Source organism: Antennarius striatus, chromosome 15 (assembly GCF_040054535.1).
Source record: "Antennarius striatus isolate MH-2024 chromosome 15, ASM4005453v1, whole genome shotgun sequence".
Classification (NCBI taxonomy): domain Eukaryota; kingdom Metazoa; phylum Chordata; class Actinopteri; order Lophiiformes; family Antennariidae; genus Antennarius; species Antennarius striatus.
In genome coordinates, this window is record NC_090790.1 from 3,511,016 (window position 1) to 3,531,775 (window position 20,760).

The 20,760-nt window shown below is 43.5% G+C and overlaps 1 protein-coding gene across 1 annotated transcript in view; it reads left to right on the plus strand.

The window, feature by feature from the left end:
• LOC137608054 (growth hormone receptor-like) overlaps positions 1–20,749 on the plus strand; it is a 32,685-nt gene extending 11,936 nt beyond the window's left edge. The window contains exons 4-9 of the mRNA XM_068334070.1: positions 8,717–8,895; positions 9,703–9,881; positions 9,952–10,096; positions 18,212–18,302; positions 18,556–18,625; positions 18,899–20,749. Coding sequence (XP_068190171.1) covers positions 8,717–8,895; positions 9,703–9,881; positions 9,952–10,096; positions 18,212–18,302; positions 18,556–18,625; positions 18,899–19,744 — 1,510 coding nt within the window. The 3' untranslated portion in view covers positions 19,745–20,749. The remainder of the gene's footprint in view (positions 1–8,716; positions 8,896–9,702; positions 9,882–9,951; positions 10,097–18,211; positions 18,303–18,555; positions 18,626–18,898) is intronic.
• Positions 20,750–20,760: the final 11 nt, after the last annotated feature.

Below are 20,760 nucleotides of genomic sequence, written 5' to 3' on the forward strand. Positions count from 1 at the left end.
TGCACCTCCCGTTAACACGGTAGTAGCGCCACTCAGTTCAGCCAATCAGATCATTTGTTTACCTGCTCTGTCAGCACACCCTTGAAGTGAGACAGCCCGCTGCCGCAACTGCTGTGAGTTTACCATTACAGCAGCAGTTCAAACCATTTTACCTCATATGGTCTGAACACGTAGCAGTAGTTAATTAAATAATAACGTGAAGGGCCACTACGAAACAAAGCACAGAGCTTTTGCACAGAATTATCTCCTGAAGTCCGAGCTGAGGGCAAAATGACAGAGAAAATGCAAACAAATGTTCACTAAAGGCATGGTGGATTTTGGGGAAACAAAACATTTTTTAGTGATGGGACACTTGTGAATAAGTGCTTAAAAGCTGTTGTTGACATTTTGTTGGGGGGAAAACTCCCAATGTCAGCTTCAACAGCAACCAGAAAATCAGAAATATTAACATCTTGATGCAACTATTCAGAGAGCACCATGTATATATGTGGCCATTGATGAGTTGTAGTTTTTGTGTGTGTCAGGTTCCTTCACAAAGATAATGAGCTCTTTACTGAGTCTAACACCACTATGAAACACACAATGAGAGGACATACACACAGCAATAAAAGAGATGCTGACAAAGTCCAGTGGTTTCTTTCACCACAGATGAAAGAGACCACCACAAGGTGACCTCCACCACAAGGTTACATGTTTACAAGTAAATTACTGGAAGGCCACATGCCCCTTTCTCTCATGAAGAAAGTTCTCTTTGCATTTTTCCCCTGAAAGAGCCAGTTTTTATTCATGCTTTCTGAACATGTTAATGTTTTTTTACTTGAAGTGTAGGCCTTCAGTTCTTTAGGCTGGGATGTCTTTAATTTATAAGAAAAAAGATTAATCAGCTCTCTTTGCACTTTATTTTTTAATTCTGAGGTTTGTGGGTTCCTCAATAGGCTTGAAATTTATTTTCCTGGGTCTACTTTTATTTATGGTGAGGTAAAAGAGCTAGCTGTGCACTCACTTAAACATATCCTGCATTGAAGATTGATAATAAATGATAATGTGGACATAGGGGCCGGCTATAAGACACAAACTGGACTTGGGTTCGGACCTTTTCTAAGAGGAAATTTTTATAACTGAACCTCCGTGACTGTTAATTGAATATCCCTGGGTTAGAGAATGACAAGTCGCAGGTCTCCAAGCTCAAGGACAACATTCCACCCGCCGCTGAGCGTGAGACCGTCCTCCCAGCTACTGCCTTCGAGGTCCCGCTAACGAAAAGAGCGTGAGGACACAAACAACCTCAGACTGGTCCTCAACCCCCACGTCAGTGTCCCTCTCTCAAAATCCCTCTACCAACAGAGAGCCAGACCTGGATGACATTTTTTAAAATACAAATATATGTATATGTAGTTTTTTAATATCCATCCATCCATCCATTCTCTTCCGCTTATCCGGGGTCGGGTCGTGGGGGCAGCAGCTTAAGCAGGTAAGCCCAGAATTCCCTCTCCCTAGCCACTTCGTCCAGCTCCTCCGGGAGAATCCCAAGGCGTTCCCAGGCCAGCCGGGAGACATAGTCTCTCCAGTGTGTCCTGGGTCGTCCCCGGGGCCTCCTCCCGGTAGGACGTGCCCGGAACGCCTCACCAGGGAAGCGTCCAGGAGGCATCCTGACCAGATGCCCGAGCCACCTCATCTGGCTCCTCTCGATGCGTAGGAGCAGCGGCTCAACTCTGAGTCCCTCCCGGATGACCGAACTCCTCACCCTATCTCTAAGGGAGAGCCCGGACACCCTGTGGAGGAAACCCATTTTGGCCGCTTGTATCTGGGACCTCGTTCTTTCGGTCACGACCCACAGCTCGTGACCATAGGTGAGGGCAGGAACGTAGATCGACCGGTAAATTGAGAGCTTTGCCTTTTGGCTCAGCTCCTTCTTCACCACGACGGACCGATACAGAGTCCGCATCACTGCAGAAGCTGCACAGACACGCCTGTCGATCTCCCGTTCCATTGTACCTTCACTTGTGAACGAGACCCCGAGATACTTGAACTCCTTCACCTGGAGAGGGCACCCCACCCTTTTCCAACTGAGGACCATGGTCTCAGATTTGGAGGTGCTGATTGTCATCCCAACCGCTTCACACTTGGCTGCGAACCGCTCCAGTGAGAGTTGGAGATCACGGCTTGATGAAGCCAACAGCACCACGTCATCTGCAAAAAGCAGAGGCGCAATACTGAGGCCACCAAACCGGACACCCTCAACGCCTTGGCTGCACCTAGAAATTCTGTCCATAAAAGTTATGAACAGAATCGGTGACAAAGGGCAGCCTTGGTGGAGTCCAACCCTCACTGGAAACGAGTCCGACTTACTGCCGGCAATGCGGACCAAACTCTGACATTGGTCGTACACGGACCGAACAGCCCTTATCAAGGTGTTTGGTACCTCATAACCGAAGCAAGTCCACAAAACACATGTAGACTGGTTGGGCAAACTCTGGCCCCGGGGGCGGATCTCATCCACCCCCAGTGCCCTGCCACCGAGGAGCTTTCTAACTACCTCGGTGACCTCAACCCCAGAGATAGGAGAGCCCGCCTCAGAGAACCCAGACTCTGCTTCCTCATGGGAACTCGTGTCTGCGGGATTGAGGAGGTCTTCGAAGTATTCTCCCCACCTAGTCACAACGTCCCGAGTTGAGGTCAGCAGTGCCCCATCCCCACTATACACAGTGTTGATGCTGCACTGCTTCCCCCTCCTGCCGGAGGTGGGAGTTGAAACCTCTTCTGACAGGGGATTCCGCCAGGCATTCCCAGCAGACCCTCACAATACGTTTGGTTCTGCCAGGTCGGACCGAAATCTTCCCCCACCATCGGAGCCAACACACCACCAGGTGGTGATCGGTTGACAGCTCCACCCCTCTCTTCACCTGAGTGTCCAAGACATGCGGCCGCAAGTCAGATGACACGACCACAAAGTCGATCATCGACTGCGGCCTAGGGTGTCATGGACACCCTTGTCCGGTCGGGACAAACACTATACAGTCAACTTACACAAATGCAGAAAGGGGCGTGGTCTGGAATGCAGGAGGGCATGGTCTGGAATGCAGGAGGGCGTGGTTTCGAACCCCAGACATGGCGGACACTATCCAGTGAGGGTCCTTAGGCAAGACCCTTAATGCTATACCAGCCTACCTCAAACAAGTGAACACAATAAAGACAGAGTTATACCGGCTCGGACGTCGCCCGGGTTAACAAGGTCTGCGTCAGATGCTAGGGAACCAGGGCAATCTGATGAGAAATGGGTTACTGGAACAAGACACACATGGACAAGGGTGGAGAATACGGAGTTGTTGGAATGCTACTACACGAGTAATCCCAGAGAGAGGGGATATATGGGGCGGATGTGGGACCAATGCATGCTTCGAAACCCACAATCGAGGCTAACAAAGAAACAGCTGTTAGCCCAGTGTTCCAACATCCGTAAACAAAAACTGCTGTCACAACTAGAGACAAATGAAATACTACAACAATGCTACGGCAAGGGGGAGCCAGGACGCCAGGCCAGCGGGGGGGATATCACCCCTCCCACAATCTGAGATTGGGTACCAAGCCCCAAGAGACATACACAGCCTCAATACAAGAACTGCTGACCTGAGAAGGAAGAACGTGACCCAAATGGAAACCTGGAGCCTCCGACAAATACCGAAGCTAAGTTGTCAAGTACCTTCAGAAGATCTGCTAGAAGATGTGAATGCTGCAATAAGAACAATCCCCACAGGGAACATAACTGAGACCAACAAGCTGATCCACAGTACAGCAACAGTAATCCTCGAGATGCTGGGATATAAGATCAATACAGGGCATAACAAACAAGATCCTCCATGGAAGAGACGGTTAGAGGCCAAGATAAAGGCAACACAGAGAGAAGTCAGCCAGCTAGTCGAGATACAGAAAGGGAACATGGTGAATAAAGGGGTACCCAGGAAATACAGCAAGCTCTCCATACCTGAAGCACTCAAAATTGCCAAACAGAGACTAACGGCTCTGGCTACCCGACTGAAGAGATACACCAAGGAGATAGAGGCCAGGAGAATAAACAAGACCTTTTCCACTCAACCAGCAAAGGTGTACTCTCAGTGACAGGGAAATAGCATCCGGCCAGACCAACCAAGAGCTGAGGTGGAGAAATACTGGAAGGGCATACAGGAAAGAGAAGCATCACACAATACCGATGCACAGTGGCTAGTGGACCTGAGGACTGACCACAGCTGCCTCCCAGAACAAGAACCAGTAACCATCTCAATGGCAGACATCCAAGAAAGAGTGTCAAAGATGAAGAGTTGGTCAGCACCGGGCCCGGATATGATCCATACATACTGGCTAAAGAAGCTGACAGCACTCCATGAGCGTCTAGCAGCACAGATGAACCAGCTGCTAAGGGATGGGACGCACCCAGAATGGTTGACTGAAGGCAGGACAGTCCTGATCATAAAAGACACACAGAAGGAATCTACCCCATCCAACTACCGGCCAATAACCTGTCTCAGTACAACATGGAAGCTCCTGTCAGGCATCATGGCGGCTAAGATGAGTAGGCACATGGATCAATATATGAGCGGGGCACAGAAAGGAGTTGGTAGTAACACCAGGGGAGCCAAGCACCAGCTACTGGTGGACAGAGCAGTACACAGAGACTGTAACAATAGGCAGACCAACTTGTGCACCGCCTGGATTGACTACTAGAAAGCCTACGACTCAATGCCACACACGTGGATACTGGAATGTCTGGAACTGTATAAGATCAACAGGACACTAAGAGCCTTCATCAAGAACTCAAAGGGGAAGTGGAAGACAACCCTAGAGACTAACTCCAAGCCAATTGCCCAAGTTAACATCAAGTGCGGCATATACCAAGGGGATGCACTATCACCACTGCTGTTCTGCATAGGCCTGAACCCCCTCAGTCACATCATCACAAAGAGTGGCTACGGATGCCGATTCCGAAGCGGGACAACAATCAGCCATCTCCTCTACATGGATGACATCAAGTTGTATGCCAGGAATGAGCGAGAAATTGACTCACTGATCCACACCACCAGGATCTACAGCGACGAGATAGGGATGTCATTTCGGATTAGACAAATGTGGCCGGATGGTATCAAGAAGAGGCAATATGATCAGAACTGAAGGGGTTGACCTACCAGGGGGCAGGATAGAAGACATCAAGGACAGCTACAAATACCTGGAATGCCACGGGCTAATGGGAACCATGAGGAGGCCGCAAGGAAGTCATCCTCAGCCAAATACCTCCAGAGAGTAAGGCAGGTCCTGAGAAGTCAGCTGAATGGCAAGAACAAGGTCCGAGCCATCAACATGTATGCACTGCCTGTCATCAGATACCCCGCTGGGATCATAAGCTGGCCAAAGGAGGAGATAGAAGCCACAGACATCAAGACGAGAAAGCTCCTCACCATGCATGGAGGGTTTCACCCCAAGTCCAGCATCCTGAGGCTGTACACTAAGTGGAAAGAGGGAGGCCGAGGACTAGTGAGCATCAGGGCCACTGTCCAGGATGAGATATCAAAAATCCAAGAGTACATCAGGAAGATGGCCCCAACAGATGAACTGCTCAGTGAATGCCAGATGCTCGCCAGCTCAGCATGCATGGAAAGGCACAACCAAGTAGCTGTGATAGTGTACAGGAACATCTGTACCCAGTATGGACTAGAAGTACCCAAATCCCAATGGAATATACCACCAAAGGTGGTTGAGAACGACAAGGCTAAGATCCTGTGGGACTTCAGCTTCCAGACCGACAAACAGCTGCTGGCTAACAAACCGGACATAGTGGTGATGGACAAAGAGCAGAAGAGAGCAGTGGTGACAGATGTGGCGATTCCAGCTGACGCCAACATCAGGAAGAAGGAACATGAAAAGACTGAGAAATATCAAGGGTTGAAAGAACAGCTGGAACAGATGTGGAAGGTCAAGGTTAATGTGGTCCCCATGGTAGTAGGAGCACTTGGGGCACTGACCCCCAAACTGGAAGAGTGGCTCCAGCAGATTCCTGGAACAACATCTGAAGCCTGAGTCCAGAAGAACGCAGTCCTAGAAAAAGCTAAGATATTGCACAGAACCCTCAGACTCCCAGGCCTCTGGTAGAGGACCCGACCTTGAGGATAACACACAGATACCACCCCACAAGGGTGAGAGGGACATTTTTTTTAATACTATATTTCTACCGCTTATCCGGGTTGGGTCGTGGGGGCAGCAGCTTAAGCAGGGAAGCCCAGACTTCCCTCTCCCTAGCCACCTTGTTTAGTCACAACCCACAGCTCGTGACCATAGGTGAGGGCAGGAACGTAGATCGACTGGTAAATCGAGAGCTTTGCCTTTCGGCTCAGCTCCTTCTTCACCACGACAGACCGATACAGAGTCCGCATCACTGCAGACGCTGCACCAATCCGCCTGTCGGTCTCCCGTTCCATTATACCCTCACTCGTGAATGAGACCCCAAGATACTTGAACTCCTCCACTTGGGGCAGGATCTCATCCCCCAACCTTCTCCGGGTTGGGGATTAATATATATATATATATATATATATATATATATATATATATATATATATATATATATATATATATATATATATATATATATATATGTGTGTATATGTATATATGTATATATGTATGCAGTATATATATTTATAAAGTATATATATGTATACAGTATATATAAAGAGAGAGAGAGAGAGAGAGAGAGAGAGAGAATGTGTGTGTTTGTGTGTAATACACACAAACACACACAAGGGCGCCTGTGAGCATGCGATGGGAGGTAGAGTGGCGGGCAACTCCTTCTTGGGGTGCCCCAAATGCGCAACGTTTTAGGGGGACGGTACCTTGCTCAAGGGCACCTCGGCAGTGCTACGGAGGTGAGCTGACACCTCCACTGTCAGCCCCACATTCCGGGTATTTTTGGGCGGGAATGGAAATCAAATGACCTGCTCTACCAGTGAGCCACTAGTCCCAGCTGAAGTAATCTGTAGTCCCAGTTGAAGTTTGTACCCCTCTGTTAATGAAAGAAAAACCCACAATGGTCACCAAAATCACTTCAACTTACCAAAGTAAAAATAAATAAAAGAATTTGGAAAATTAAACAATCAAAATCAGATATTACTTTGGAATTTTCTTTCATCAGAATTATTTAAAAAAATTAACTAATGAAACAGGCCTGAACAAAAATGATGGTACCCATAACTTAATATTTTGTTGCACAACCTTTTGAGGCAATCACTGCAATTAAACAATTTCTGCAGCTCTCAATGTGACCTCTGCACCTCTCAACAGGTATTTTGGCCCACTCCTCATGAGCATATGCCTCCAGTTGTCTCAGGTGTGAAGGGTGTCTTATCCACATGGCATGTTTCAGCTCTTTCAACTGATGTTCAATAGGATTTAGATCTGGGCTCGTAGAAGGCCACTTCAGAATAGTCCAATACTTTTCTCTAAGCCATTTTTCGGTGTTTTTGGCTGTGTCTGGGGTCGTTATCCTGTTGGAAGACCTGTGATCTGCGACTGAGACCAAGCTTTCTGACACTATGCAGCACATTTCTCTCCGGAATGCCTTGATAGTCTAGACACCCTGTGCCAGATGGAGCAAAGCAGCCCCAGAACATAACTGAACCTCCTCCATGTTTCACAGTAGGGACATTGTTCTTTTCTTCATATGCTTGATTTTTCCGTCTGTGAACAGAGTTGATGTGCCTTACCAAAAACCTTGTCTTGTCTGTTCTTTGGGCAGACGAGACAAGTTCTTTGTCTCGTCTGTCCAAAGAACATTCTCCCAGAAGCTTTGCGGCTTGTCAACATGCATTTTCTTAAATACCAATCTCACATTTTTATGATTTGCGTTCAACATAGGTGTCCCATGGAGTCCACTTTGGCTCAAACAACAATGAATAGTGCAATCTGACACTGATGTACCTTAGCCTTGGAGTTCATCTTTAATTGCTTTGGAGGTTGTTCTAAGTTCTTTGGATACCTTTCGAACGATCCGTCTCTTCAATTCATCGTCATTTTTCTTTTTGCGGCCACGTCCAGGAAGGTTGGCTACAGTCCCGTAGATCTGTTGTCTGTTGTCACTGTTGTCACAGGGACATCAAGCTGCTTAGAGATTGTCATATAGCCTTTACTTTTAACATGCTGTTCTATAATTTTCTTTCTAAGCTCCTGAGACAACTGTCATGGACAGCTTTCTGCTGTCCATTTTCAGTGCGGTACACACCATGTCACCAAACAGCACAGTGACTATTTGTCATCCTTTAAATAGGCAGACTAACTACTTATGAGATTCAACACACCTGTGATGCCAATTACAGGGCACACCTGAGTTATTCATGTCCCTCTGGTCAATTTTTTTTATGTCTTCTACAGAGGTACCATCATTTTTGTCCAGGCATGTTTCAGTAGTTTGTTTAAAAAATTATGTTGAACAACAATTAAAATGTAATGACTGATTTTGATTGTTCAATTTTCAATACATTTTTATCTATTGTTACGTTTGTAAGTTTCAACTGTTTTCAATAAAACTGTTAATGATTTTTCTATCATTAACAGAGGGGTAGCAACAATTTTGTCCACTTGTGTGGAAGTGGTGTCTACATTTGGTGTAGAAATGAAAGATGTTCTTCCTGGATGAAAAGGTGTTTCTTTCTTTCTACTTTCTCTTCTCTGGCAGACCCCTTCAGACTCCCGCTAAAGAGTGGACTGAGTGTCCTCACTACAGCACCGAGAGACCAAACGAGTGCTTTTTCAACCGGAGCCACACACAAATCTGGATTATTTACAGTGTCCAACTCTGCTCCAGGGATCAAGTCATCCTCTATGATGAGAACCTCTTCCATGTTGAAGACATTGGTGAGTCTACCTACTTACTGCTTGCCTGTTTCTATTGTGTCATGAATGACAATTTATCCCAATTTCTGCCTGTTACAAAAGTAACAAACAAATACGATTCACAGTTTCCATGTTTGGACCCTTGTTTCAATTAAAAAAACATTTTAACAGGTTAAGAATGTATTTTAGAAAATATTATTCGTCCAAGTTCTGGGCAACAGTTTAGGGACAAATTTTTCCAAATTTACTCAACATGAATGAATGTAAATGCTACACACCACAGAACGTAGCTGCTTACACGTGGATTATATCTAAGAATAAATAAAGATAGAAGAAACACTCATATATGGGTCAGATCGTCTGCAGTAGTCATGAGTATTAATCTGCTGCAGATCCAATGGGCCATGATGTCGGAATGTGTTGATGTGCATATAATTTCATCCCCGATTTGGGATGAAGTTATACGGATGTTAATCCGTCCATCTCTGCTGAACCAGCAATAGAGGATTATTTACAGTGATTTTGATGATGCTTTCAGAAACAACAGCCAACAAGTACCTGCATCCAGCTTCCTAAAAAGCTTCTTGAAAGTCTTCTAACAGCAGCTGAGAGTATTAGGTAGTTGTGAAATGACATACATGTCCAAGTACTTTTGTCCACATAGTAAAAAAGGGCCCCAATTGGCTATAATCTTTATACAAGGATGAGTGTGGTCTTATCTGTTCATCTAATCCGGTGCCCGAGGCCCTGACTGACAGATTTACAATAAATAGTCCTAAAGTGAAGCAAAATAAAAACTGAAACAAATATCTTCCTTTTGTTCTGCAGTGCAACCAGATCCTCCGTTCGCCCTCAACTGGACACTTCTGAATGCGAGTATGACTGGCTCTCACTATGACATTATGCTGAGCTGGAAGCCACCTGAGTCTGCAGATGTGGAGATGGGATGGATGAAATTGCAGTATGAGGTCCAGCACCGTGACGTCAGCTCCGATCAGTGGGAAGTGGTGGGTGTCTTTGTTATTCTGTATCTGTAACAGTGCTTCTGGTACATGAACATTGTTTCCTTCAATGCAGCTTGACCTTGGGAAAAATACCCATCGCACCATTTATGGACTTCAAGCTAACATCAACCACGAAGTTCGCATCAGGTGCAAAATGTTCAGTGGGAAGAAGTTTGGAGAGTTCAGTGACTCCATATTTGTTCACATCCCATCGAAAGGTAAACAGTCACTGCAAAATGATGAATATGTCCTGAATGCTGTTCTAATTCTATATTCAACTTTTTAAAAAAATGTTTAACTTAGTTTTTATTCAACAATGAAATCAAGGACAGGGAGATGTACACACAAATGGTCTAATCTAATTGTAACATGTATTTGTTATATGTTTTGATGCATTTTTATGCTTTATGAAACATTTATGTCTGAATTTTTGGGGGCTGGGAACGGATTAGGGCATTTGCTCTACTTTCGAAATTTTCTACTGACGTAATTTCTTCCGGAACCAATTAATTTTGTAAGTAGAGGTACCACTATACAAATTAACATAACAGTTACCATAATATTATAAAATCTTCTTTTCCTTTCAGCTTTTCCCTTCACGGGTCGCAACAGCAAATCAATTGCCTCCATCTAACCCTGTCTTCTGCATCCTCGTCTCTCACACCAACTACCTTCATGTCCTCTTTTACTTCATCCATAAACCTCCTCTCTTGTCTCAAAACTCAGCATCCTTCTACCAATATATTCACTATCTCTCCTCTGGACATGTCCAAACCATCTCAGTCTGGCCTCTCTAACTTTATCTCCAAAACCTCTAACATGTGCTTTCCTATCCTTCCTGGTCACTCCCAAAGAGAATCTCAGCATCTTCATCTCTGCTACCTCCAGCTCTGTCTCCTGTTTTTTCCTCACTGACACTGTCTCTAGACCAAACAACATTGCTGGTCTCAGTACAGTTTTGTACACCTTTCCTTTCATTTTAGCTGAAACTCTTCTATCACACATCACACCTGACACTTCTCTCCACCCGTTCCATTCTGCCTGTACATGCTTCTTCACCTCTTTTCCACACTCTCCATTGCTCTGGACTGTTGACCCTAAGTACTTAAAATCCTCCACCTTCTTGATCTCTTCTCCCTGTAACCTCACTCTTCTACTTGGATCCCTCTCATTCACACACATGTACTCTGTCTTACTGCAGCTAACCTTCATTTCTCTCCTTCCAGGACAAACCTCCACCTCTCTAGCTTCCCCTCCACCTGTTCCATGCTCTCACTACTACTCCTCTTTGTTATAAATTGCATAAAAAGAATCTTTAAAAAAAAAAGAAATTGAGAATGTATTTTGATATATATACATATACCTTCATACACTTATGTACAGTACGTATGTATATTCATGTACATTCATACGTACCTCAGAGTTGTGTAGCCTTCATAACTGGTGCCCAACTTGACAGAAATTTCTCCATTTTCAGTTGTAATTTTGCATTTTTTTGTCCATAGTGTACACATTTTTGATTGTCTCTCTCCATTGTGTCACCCTGGGGGGATGTCGGTCCTGCCAAACTGCCGTCACACATTTCTTTGCTACCAGGAGTAATATTCTCAGTAAATACCATATTTTCCGCACTATAAGGCGCACCTAAAAGCCTAAAATTTTCTCATAAACCCGTGGTGCGCCTTATAATCCGGTGCGTCTTATATATGGATTAATATTCATATTAATATTCATTCTCTATTGGTTAAAAACATGATCGCTGAAAAAAAGCCGGCAGTCTGGCCACCAGTCATGCCGCACTCCGCCACCAGAGGAGCACCCTCACCAGGCACTTGGGCCCACGCCCCTTAACAACGGTAGTCAAGGGGCGTCACCGAAGTCCCGGCTCTGACTGAGATGCTCTCAGACGGTAGAGCTGACTGTAGGAGCACCGGTGATTACGTATTAAAACATAAAGAACATTCAACAATTCTATTAATAAAATTTGATGGACTGACTGATCTCAGTATTTCCTAACTATTTAGATAGATAGATAGATAGATAGATAGATAGATAGATAGATAGATAGATAGATAGATAGATAGATAGATAGATAGATAGATAGATACATACATACATACATACATACATACATACATACATACATACATACATACATACATACATACTTTATTGATCCCGGAGGACATTGTATATATCCACTGCTCAGGCATTACATAACACATAATACTGGATAAACACCAGGACAAAAACAAACACTGACATCACAGGACATACCACAAGACATACACTACACTAACAGACACACACATGCAGCATTAACAGGACTTATATACTAAACTATAACTAAAATATAAACAGTATAAAATTTAAAAAATATTACAGTATTCAAATAGAAACAGTATAAAATTAAATTTAAATTAAATTAAATTAAATCCATTCAACCCCGTGCTGACCTCGCCACCTCCCCCCCGCTCCTCCTGAGAGAGTCATTGTACCCCCTGATGGCACGGAGCACGAAGGAGGACCTCAGCCTCTCTGTGGAAATTTAGCGTCGGAAATAACCCTCTTCAAACTTAATTGGTCTTAAAAATGCCATTGTGCATCTGGAATCTAGTGACGGTCCATTCTGTTAGTCTGTGGAAACACACGGAGAAACTGGTATAAAGGTGAATGAAAGACCCTCAAAGCTGAACTTCCAGCCTTTTCTGAAATTTCAAGAACGGAGTCACTGCTAGACAAAGGTGTCTGATGTGCTGCAATTTATTTACAAATGCAGTTGATAGCTCTGGGCGGGCGGTGGAGGGGCGCATTCAGGCTTGTGTATTCTGTCTGCAACGACGTGCTGTGAGATTCACGGCGGTGAGACACCGAAGTTAAAGTCAGTTCTAGGAGTAAAACAGCGTCATATTTGCCAGTAAATTAGCAGCCTGACATTAAAAACTAGTTAAAAATTTGTTTAGGACACACAGCAGCAAATAGCTGCACCTCACATCCGACTGGACTATTGATCGATCGAAACAATATTTAATTAATAAATGAAGACGAACGTCGGAGCTTAAATATCTGCTTCAAACTTCAGGTCAGGAAATAATCCGCTCTGTTCGCACTGACTGCACTCGTAATGAATTTAACCAGTTTTTAATGTCAGGTTTTTTAATATGCGTGTTGACTTCTTTCTAAGATGGCAAAGTGATCAAGTGATCAGGTTTCCTTGGTGAGGCTCAGAATGGCTTATTGACATAACAATAGGGGCCATTCAAAGGTAGTCAGGAAGTCATTAATGCAATCATTACTGCCTGAGCAGCACGGCTCTATCTAGTGGACGGATTGCGCAACTACAGCCGCTGCAGTTAATCAAATAAATTTTATTTAGTTTTTGTTGTGTGCACCTTATAATCCGGTGCACCTTATATATGAAATAAATTATAAAACAAACAAATTATTTAGGGTGCGCCTTACAGTCCAGTGCGCCTTATAGTGCGGAAAATACTGTAAATCAAATGTTGTCTATCATATTAATTGAGGGTATCCCCAAAATGACCAGTGCTGGATTTAATATCATATTTGTGCCCTCCAGCACAGATTAGATGCATTGCTATACTTTGAAATTACCACTAGAGTATTGCAGTATCTCATTTTAACCTTCCAGTCAAATTCCTTAAGTGTTGTCCTACTAGTTAATTTGTGACCCGCTTCAAAAGTGTCTTCCCATTGTTTATCTGTTATTATAATATTAGCTTCCGATTTCCATTTCTCTTTAACCCCTAAATTACTGTCCTTAGAATCCTGTTGCAGAGCCTTATATATTTTTGATATATCCCCTTTTTTGTTGTATTTTCTCCGGTCATTGACATCAACAGTCCCTCCAACTCCTTCGGCGTTTTACTAATGTTTTCCCATTCCTTATGTTTTAAAAGATAATGACGTAATTGTAAAAAATTATAAAAATCCTGTACAGGTAAATCAAATTGTCTCTTAAGTTGATCAAATGACTTCAGAGTTTCCCCAATGAACAGTTGTGCTATTTAAATTAGTCCCTTATTTGACCATTTTTTATACCCTGCATCAAGTATAGACGGCAAAAAGTCTGGATTCTTACTTATCTTAGTGGCTCTAGTGGTTGATTTGGAAATGCCAAATTTTTTTCTTGCAATTGACCATATCTTCATTGTTCCTTTCATCCATTCATTTCCTATTTTCTTCCACGTCGCCCGAGTCACAAATGGAAGTGATTCTAAAGATGTGTTTTTACAGGAACTTTGTTCTATCTTCACCCAAACCATCTCCATGTCATTATTTATCCAGATAATTAAAGGTCACATTTGTGCACCCCAGTAATATTGTTGTAAATTGGGTAGGTTCAACCCTCCCTTGTTTTTAGGCCGCAAAAGTGTTTTATATTTGATTCTATTTTGATATTAATTTATCTAATGTTGTTAGGGTGGAATTAGAAATTACAATGGGCAGTGACTGAAATAAAAATATCAATCTTGGTAGTATCTTCATTCTCACAGTTTCTATTCCCAGTAGATTTAAAGGTAAAACTGCCCACCTACTTAAGTCCTTTTTTATATCACCTATCAATTTCCCGTAGTTTGCTTCAAATAGTTGTGATGTGACAGGGGTAGATTATAATGCCCAAATATTTAAATCATTTGCTTGTCCATTTAAACTTAGTCTTCTCTTTTTTATTTTTCTTGTCTGCATGTATTCTCATAGTTTAACCCCATAAAAGGGGCTCAAACCTTTTATGAGATCAATGCTTATTTTAGTCTTGCAGCAAAATCTTTTATAAATTTTAAAGCGTGCATATGACCGTCACCACTCCTCTCTGGGAACTAAATTGTCATTCTTTATTAGAATTTCCTTTTGTGAGCCCGAGAAGGAAGTGCTGCACCCCTATGAGTTAAGGGGGAAAGCAAAAGGAGACAGGGAGAGGGAACACAAACAAGCTAGTGGATAGACAGGCAGTGCTGTTGGAGTGAAAAAGGTTTAGGCTGTTTTATTCTATCTTAGAACTGATATTTCAACACCAATGTTACAAAACATCAGATTAGTGGAGGTCCTGATAATATAGAATAGGCCACCAGAGGAAACCAGTGTAGGAGGAAGATAGAGGGCATAAGATTGTGATGACTGAAGTGAGACTCATCACATTCTGACGGGACCCAATGGTTCTCAATAATTGGACTCGACAGGAGCTGGTGAACCCTGACCCAACATGCATGTGTGATGAAACCAACACCCAGATAGGCTACCAGAACTCAACAGGGCCACGCCAGCCGAGCACTCCCAACCCCGGCAGCCAGGAGCATCCAGAACCCATCATCCGAAGAGCCACCGGGGGCACTGAGAACCACGTAGACCCAGGGACCCAAAGGAGGCAACGGCCGTCACTGCCAGGGTGCACGGGCCAGGGCCAAGGGGCACGGGGCAGGGAGCGATGACTCTGTACCACCTGACTACCCACGGGCCATCCTCCCGTAGCCCGACCCAAGGCCAGGCCAGACAGCCCACACATCGCCCCACCCCCACATCAGTGCCCCAGCGCCACAACCATGCCCACTGCCCTCACCCCCATCCATTCCCAAAGCCCTAACTGTGCCCTGCATGTGCCTAAAAGTTATCATGTACAGTGCAGTGTGAGATATGTGTAGTGAACATTACGAGGCAATCTGGTGTGGGCCCAGCCCACATGAACAGGGCCGTGAGGGGGACCAGGAGCCGGTCAACCACCCCGAGCCCGCAACCCGGCCCGGCCACGACTACCAGGTCCCCGGCAAGGCCACAGGCGCCTGGCGTCCCCCAAAGCTACCGATGACCAACCGGCAACCGGCCCAAGCCACCAACCCGCCCCGCAACAACAACAACCCAGAGGTGCACCATCACGGTACCACAGAGGGGAATGACGGCGATGCATGCCCCGCCCCACCAGGCCCGGCCGCCAGGCCACAGAGGGCTAGCCCCGCAGGACAGAGGCCAGCGACTCCACTTATGTGGATGGATCCACTTGATCAGATACTGTAGTTGGTTTGCTAAGTAGTACTGCATAAAGTTGGGCGCCTCCAAACCACCTTCAGATTTCTTTTTCTGGAGCGTTGTCAGGCTAATTTTAGCTATTTTGTTTTTTTTAATAGAATTTACCAATGGCAGAATCTAATGATTGGAACCACTTTGATGTCGGTTTAAATGGGATCGTCGAAAAAAAGTAGTTGATTTGAGGTAATATTTTCATTTTAACAGTAGCTATTCTTCCCAGAAGGGAGATGGGGAGGTTGTTCCAACGTCTTAGATCACCAGAGACTTTTTCTAAAAGTGGGGCTAAGTTCAAGTGAACTAGATCAGAGAGTTTATTAGAAATATTTAAACCCAGATATCTAATATTACCCATGGGAAAAGAATAAAGTGAATTGTGGATTGCAGGATTCCATGAGTTCTCTGTTAATGGAAGTATGATTGACTTTGACCAGTTAATGGAATAATCTGAAAGACCAGAGAAGGTTGTAATTAGTGTACATACTTCCTTCACTGATGTATTTGGATTTTCTAGATAAAGTAAAATGTCATCCGCATGTAAGTTAATTTTGTGTTCCGACTCCTGAGAGCAGATACCTTTAATATTCAGGTTTTGATGTATTGCTACTGCCAGTGGTTCAATAAATATTGCGAACAATAGGGGAGATAGAGGGCATCCCTGTCCGGTTCCTCTTTCTAAAGTGAAATTTGGTGAAATTATCCCATTAGTGGTGACTGTGGCCTTAGATGAGTTATATAAGGTTGTTACCCACCGGATAAACGACTCACCAAAGCCAAATTTATGAAGTAATGTGAAAAGAAAAGTCCAATTAACTTTGTCAAAGGCTTTTTCAGCGTCAAGTGATATGACAATTGCTTTCCTGTTGTTGCGCTGTGTCAAGCTAATCAGATTGAGTAGTCTTCTCACATTGTTGGTAGCGTGTCGACCCTTAATAAATCCTGTTTGATCCTTGTGAATTATTGAAGGAATAATTTTCTCCAATCTGGAGGCAGGTGCTTTAGATATTATTTTAATGTCGGTGTTGATTAGTGAAAGAGGTCAATAGCTAGAAGGAGGAGTGGGATCTATTTAGTTTTAATAACAATTTTATTGCGGCTGTATTCATGTGACCACTTATATAACCATTATTTTTAATTTCTATTACTATGAAAAAGAGAGGGGCTGACACTGACCAGAAATGTTTGAGGAATTCAGCAGGGAAACCATCTGGACCAGGTGCCTTGCCTGCTAGCATACTGTCTAGCGCGCTCTGTAATTCATTGATGGTCAGTGGAGCATCTACGATGTCTCTGTCTTCAGATTTTAGTTTGGGTAGGTTTAGGTTGGGGAGGAAAGTGTGGATATCTTTTTTGTTCGGTTTTACAGAAGTTGAATATAAGTTATGGTAATATCTATAGAACGTCATTAATTTCTAGAGGTGATTGTGAATACTTACCAGAGGGATCCTGGATTGTTGTTATGAAAGATTTTTCTCTGTTGCGTTGGAGTTGGTTTACAAGAAATTTGCTTGATTTATTGTTTGAATAAAATGTAAAATCCTTTTCCCTAGGATTATTGCTCCTCCACGGATCAATAAGACCCAATTCTTTAATAACACTGTTTAGTACTCTAGATTTTTTTTTGTAATAGTGCCTTGTTCTGGAGGTTGTCTGCCCAGTTTACTATCTTGGACCTTGTTAAAGTCCCAACCCACCACTATCATTCCTTTCCCATTATTTGTTATCAAAGTAGCTCATTTGGGGCGTATATATTTAAGAAAGATATAGTCACACTTCCAACGGAGCCAAACACATATATCAGCCCATGTTATCTCTAATTACCTTTTCTTCACAGAATGGTACAGACTTATTAATTTATATGGCTACACCTCTCTTCTTACCCTGTGAAGCATGAAATATATCGCTGACCCACTCCCTTTTAATTTTTTAGATTCATTTAGATGGGTTTCTTGAATTAGAGCAACTGTACATTGTAGTTTTTTCAACTGGTTTAGAATTAAAAAAAATTATATTCAACCTTTACAGGCTGCAGCTGAAGAAACTATAATCCTGCTCCCACCTACTTTTGTTTGAAACATAAAAATGAAAATATCACATTTTAGTTGTGTGATATTCGTAGCACCATGATCAGAATGTATTGGTAGTTTTGTGTGAATCCTATTTAAATATAGTGAATTGAGAATTTTGCATTGATGAGCCACAGAATCAAGCTATTGGTACTTGACATACATGTTATATCTGTGCCTGTTTGTGTGTTTGGTGAAATATACACATGTATTTCTGCATTTCTCTAGTGTCGAGGTTTCCAGTGGTGGCCTTGCTCATCTTTGGTGCCTTGTGTCTGGTTGCCATTCTGATGTTAGTCATCATATCGCAGCAGGAAAAGTAAGAATTCCTCAGCCATTGGGTGTATGTGCAGCACTAGGAGGTTTCCAGTAGCTTAGCAGCAATTTGCAGGTGTTGGTGTTCCTCATTGGTCCACTCTGTGTGGGCTGCTTGTGCTGAACAAACTCTCGCCATCTTCCTGTTACCAGGGATGTCATTCAAAGGTTTAGACACTGACATGCAGAAATGCTGAAGGCTGATATGTGGTTTTATTATTTACTATCATTCCTTTAATTTATTTTTCTCCTCTAAGGTTGATGGTTATCCTCTTACCTCCTATTCCTGGACCTAAAATAAGAGGAATTGACCCTGAACTGTTAAAGGTATGACATTTTATTCTGTCATAAATCTAGTCATTTGCTGAAACGGGAAGAATATTTTAACTCTCAAAGACACCTGGCTAGGCTTCAGACTTGTTAAACTGCCTAGATCCACCAGTAGCTGTAGCAAATAAATTGACAGAGATAGAAACATAGCCGTCTTGTTGGAGGTAATATGACCCAAGTCGAAACAGACTGGGATTACCCCAGGCAGCAGCCAAACAACCTCGCCAGCCGAATGCGGAGTGTGTCAACTATATTTCCTTTACCTCACAGAAAGGGAAGCTGAGGGAGTTGACATCTATTCTGGGAAGCCCGCCTGGTCTGAGGCCAGAGCTGTACAGCAATGACCCCTGGGTGGAATTCATTGATCTAGACATCGAGGAGCAAAACGACAGACTGACAGACCTGGACACAGACTGCCTCATGCGACACTCCCTGTTCTCCAACTGCAACCCCTCTTCCGTAGGCTTCAGGGATGACGACTCAGGCCGGGCTAGCTGCTGCGACCCAGATCTCCCCAGTGACCCAGAAGCGTCACCTTTCCATCCTCTCATGCCAAATGAAACCCTCAATAATGAAATGTCATTATGTGAGCCAACCTCCCTGGTCCAGAGCCCCAACGCTGATATGCCTTCTTCTGTAGATCCAGCCCAAGAGGCATTGTACACCCAGGTAAGTGTGGTCAGGCCATCTGGAAAGGTGCTGCTGACACCTGAAGAACAGACGGAGGTGGAGAAAATCATCAGCAAAGATGCAGAGAAAGAGAAAGTAAGGAAGGAATACAAGGTCCTAGAAGCGAATCCTGATCCTAGAGGTTATACGTCAGAAGTGAATGCAAGAAGGATGAGCCCAAGATTGTCCACAGGAGATCTGAGTGAACCCTGCCAGATAGGAGAAGACTTGAGTTCTTTTCCAGGTCCATCACTATACCAAGAATCAGAGAATCCCACGTCCACTCTTCACCCGGCTCCTGTCTACACTATGGTGGAGGGTGTTGACAGGCAGAACAGCCTGTTACTAGCACCAAACTCGGCACCTGCCCCCCAGCTGATAATCCAGAAGTCCATGTCAGTACCAGGCTACCTGACCCCTGACCTTTTGGGAAGCATCACACCATAGATATGCAGCAAACTGTAAAGTCGGGAGTCTTCAGTCAAAGGCAGAGATGAGGCTGACAATTGTTTTGCAGAGTGGCTTCTGAGGACGTCCCACACTTGATAATTGAAAGTCACTGCTCCTAAAATAGTTTGGCCGGTATCTTGCTTGCCTTGCCACCACCTCCACTTCATCCAGCTTCCTACTGACAAGGCTGAGGTTGATACAAGTGAGGAAGAGCAGCGGAATGTGTCATGAAAAGAAAACAAACATTGACCACTTTAGGACAAAGTATGAAGTAGCTGATGATGTAAACACTAGTAAATTAAAGACTGTTTATACGTCCGTCAATGCAAGCTGCTTCATGTCTCCACCAGCTCGTTGCTCATTTTGTCTAGTGTTGGAGTTTTGTTTCTACGGGTATTATCCTTAAACACAATAAAGGTTGTCATTTGATTCAATGTTTTTATTAAAATCTTGATTCATCCAGTTTTAGATGAGTGTGCCTCAAATTTTACAGTTTTGTACATAGAAAAATGTTTTGAAAACGGAGTCATTTCTAATTTAAATGTTGTGTGAAAAATATTTGTAAGAAAAAAAATCATATTATGAATCAAATTTTTATGCCAGAATTTTCAGGTTTTTAATGCAGTACTTTTCAAGCTTTCAGACAAATACATAACCCAGTGCTTTTTTGGAGTACTCATCCTAATTGGGTTTCATATATCTTTTCATCACCAACACATGAAAAATATCGAAGATAAAGCATGAACTGTTGAATATTAGATTCTTATCTTTGAGGCCATTCTATTCTCTTGTACAGGCTTTCATTGCTAAACAAAACCATTTGGCTTGGCACTCTGCTCAGTTTTTGCATGCATGGAATAAAAATGCTACAGGTTTTCATAATACTGTAGGTTCTACATAACTTTTCATTGAGTTAAAATTAAGTTTTGAAAGCATGTCATTGTCTTTCAATTGTTGCATCAAACTAGCTAAATATGTTACAAATAAATACCTCTTTCTTAATTGGTGTGATT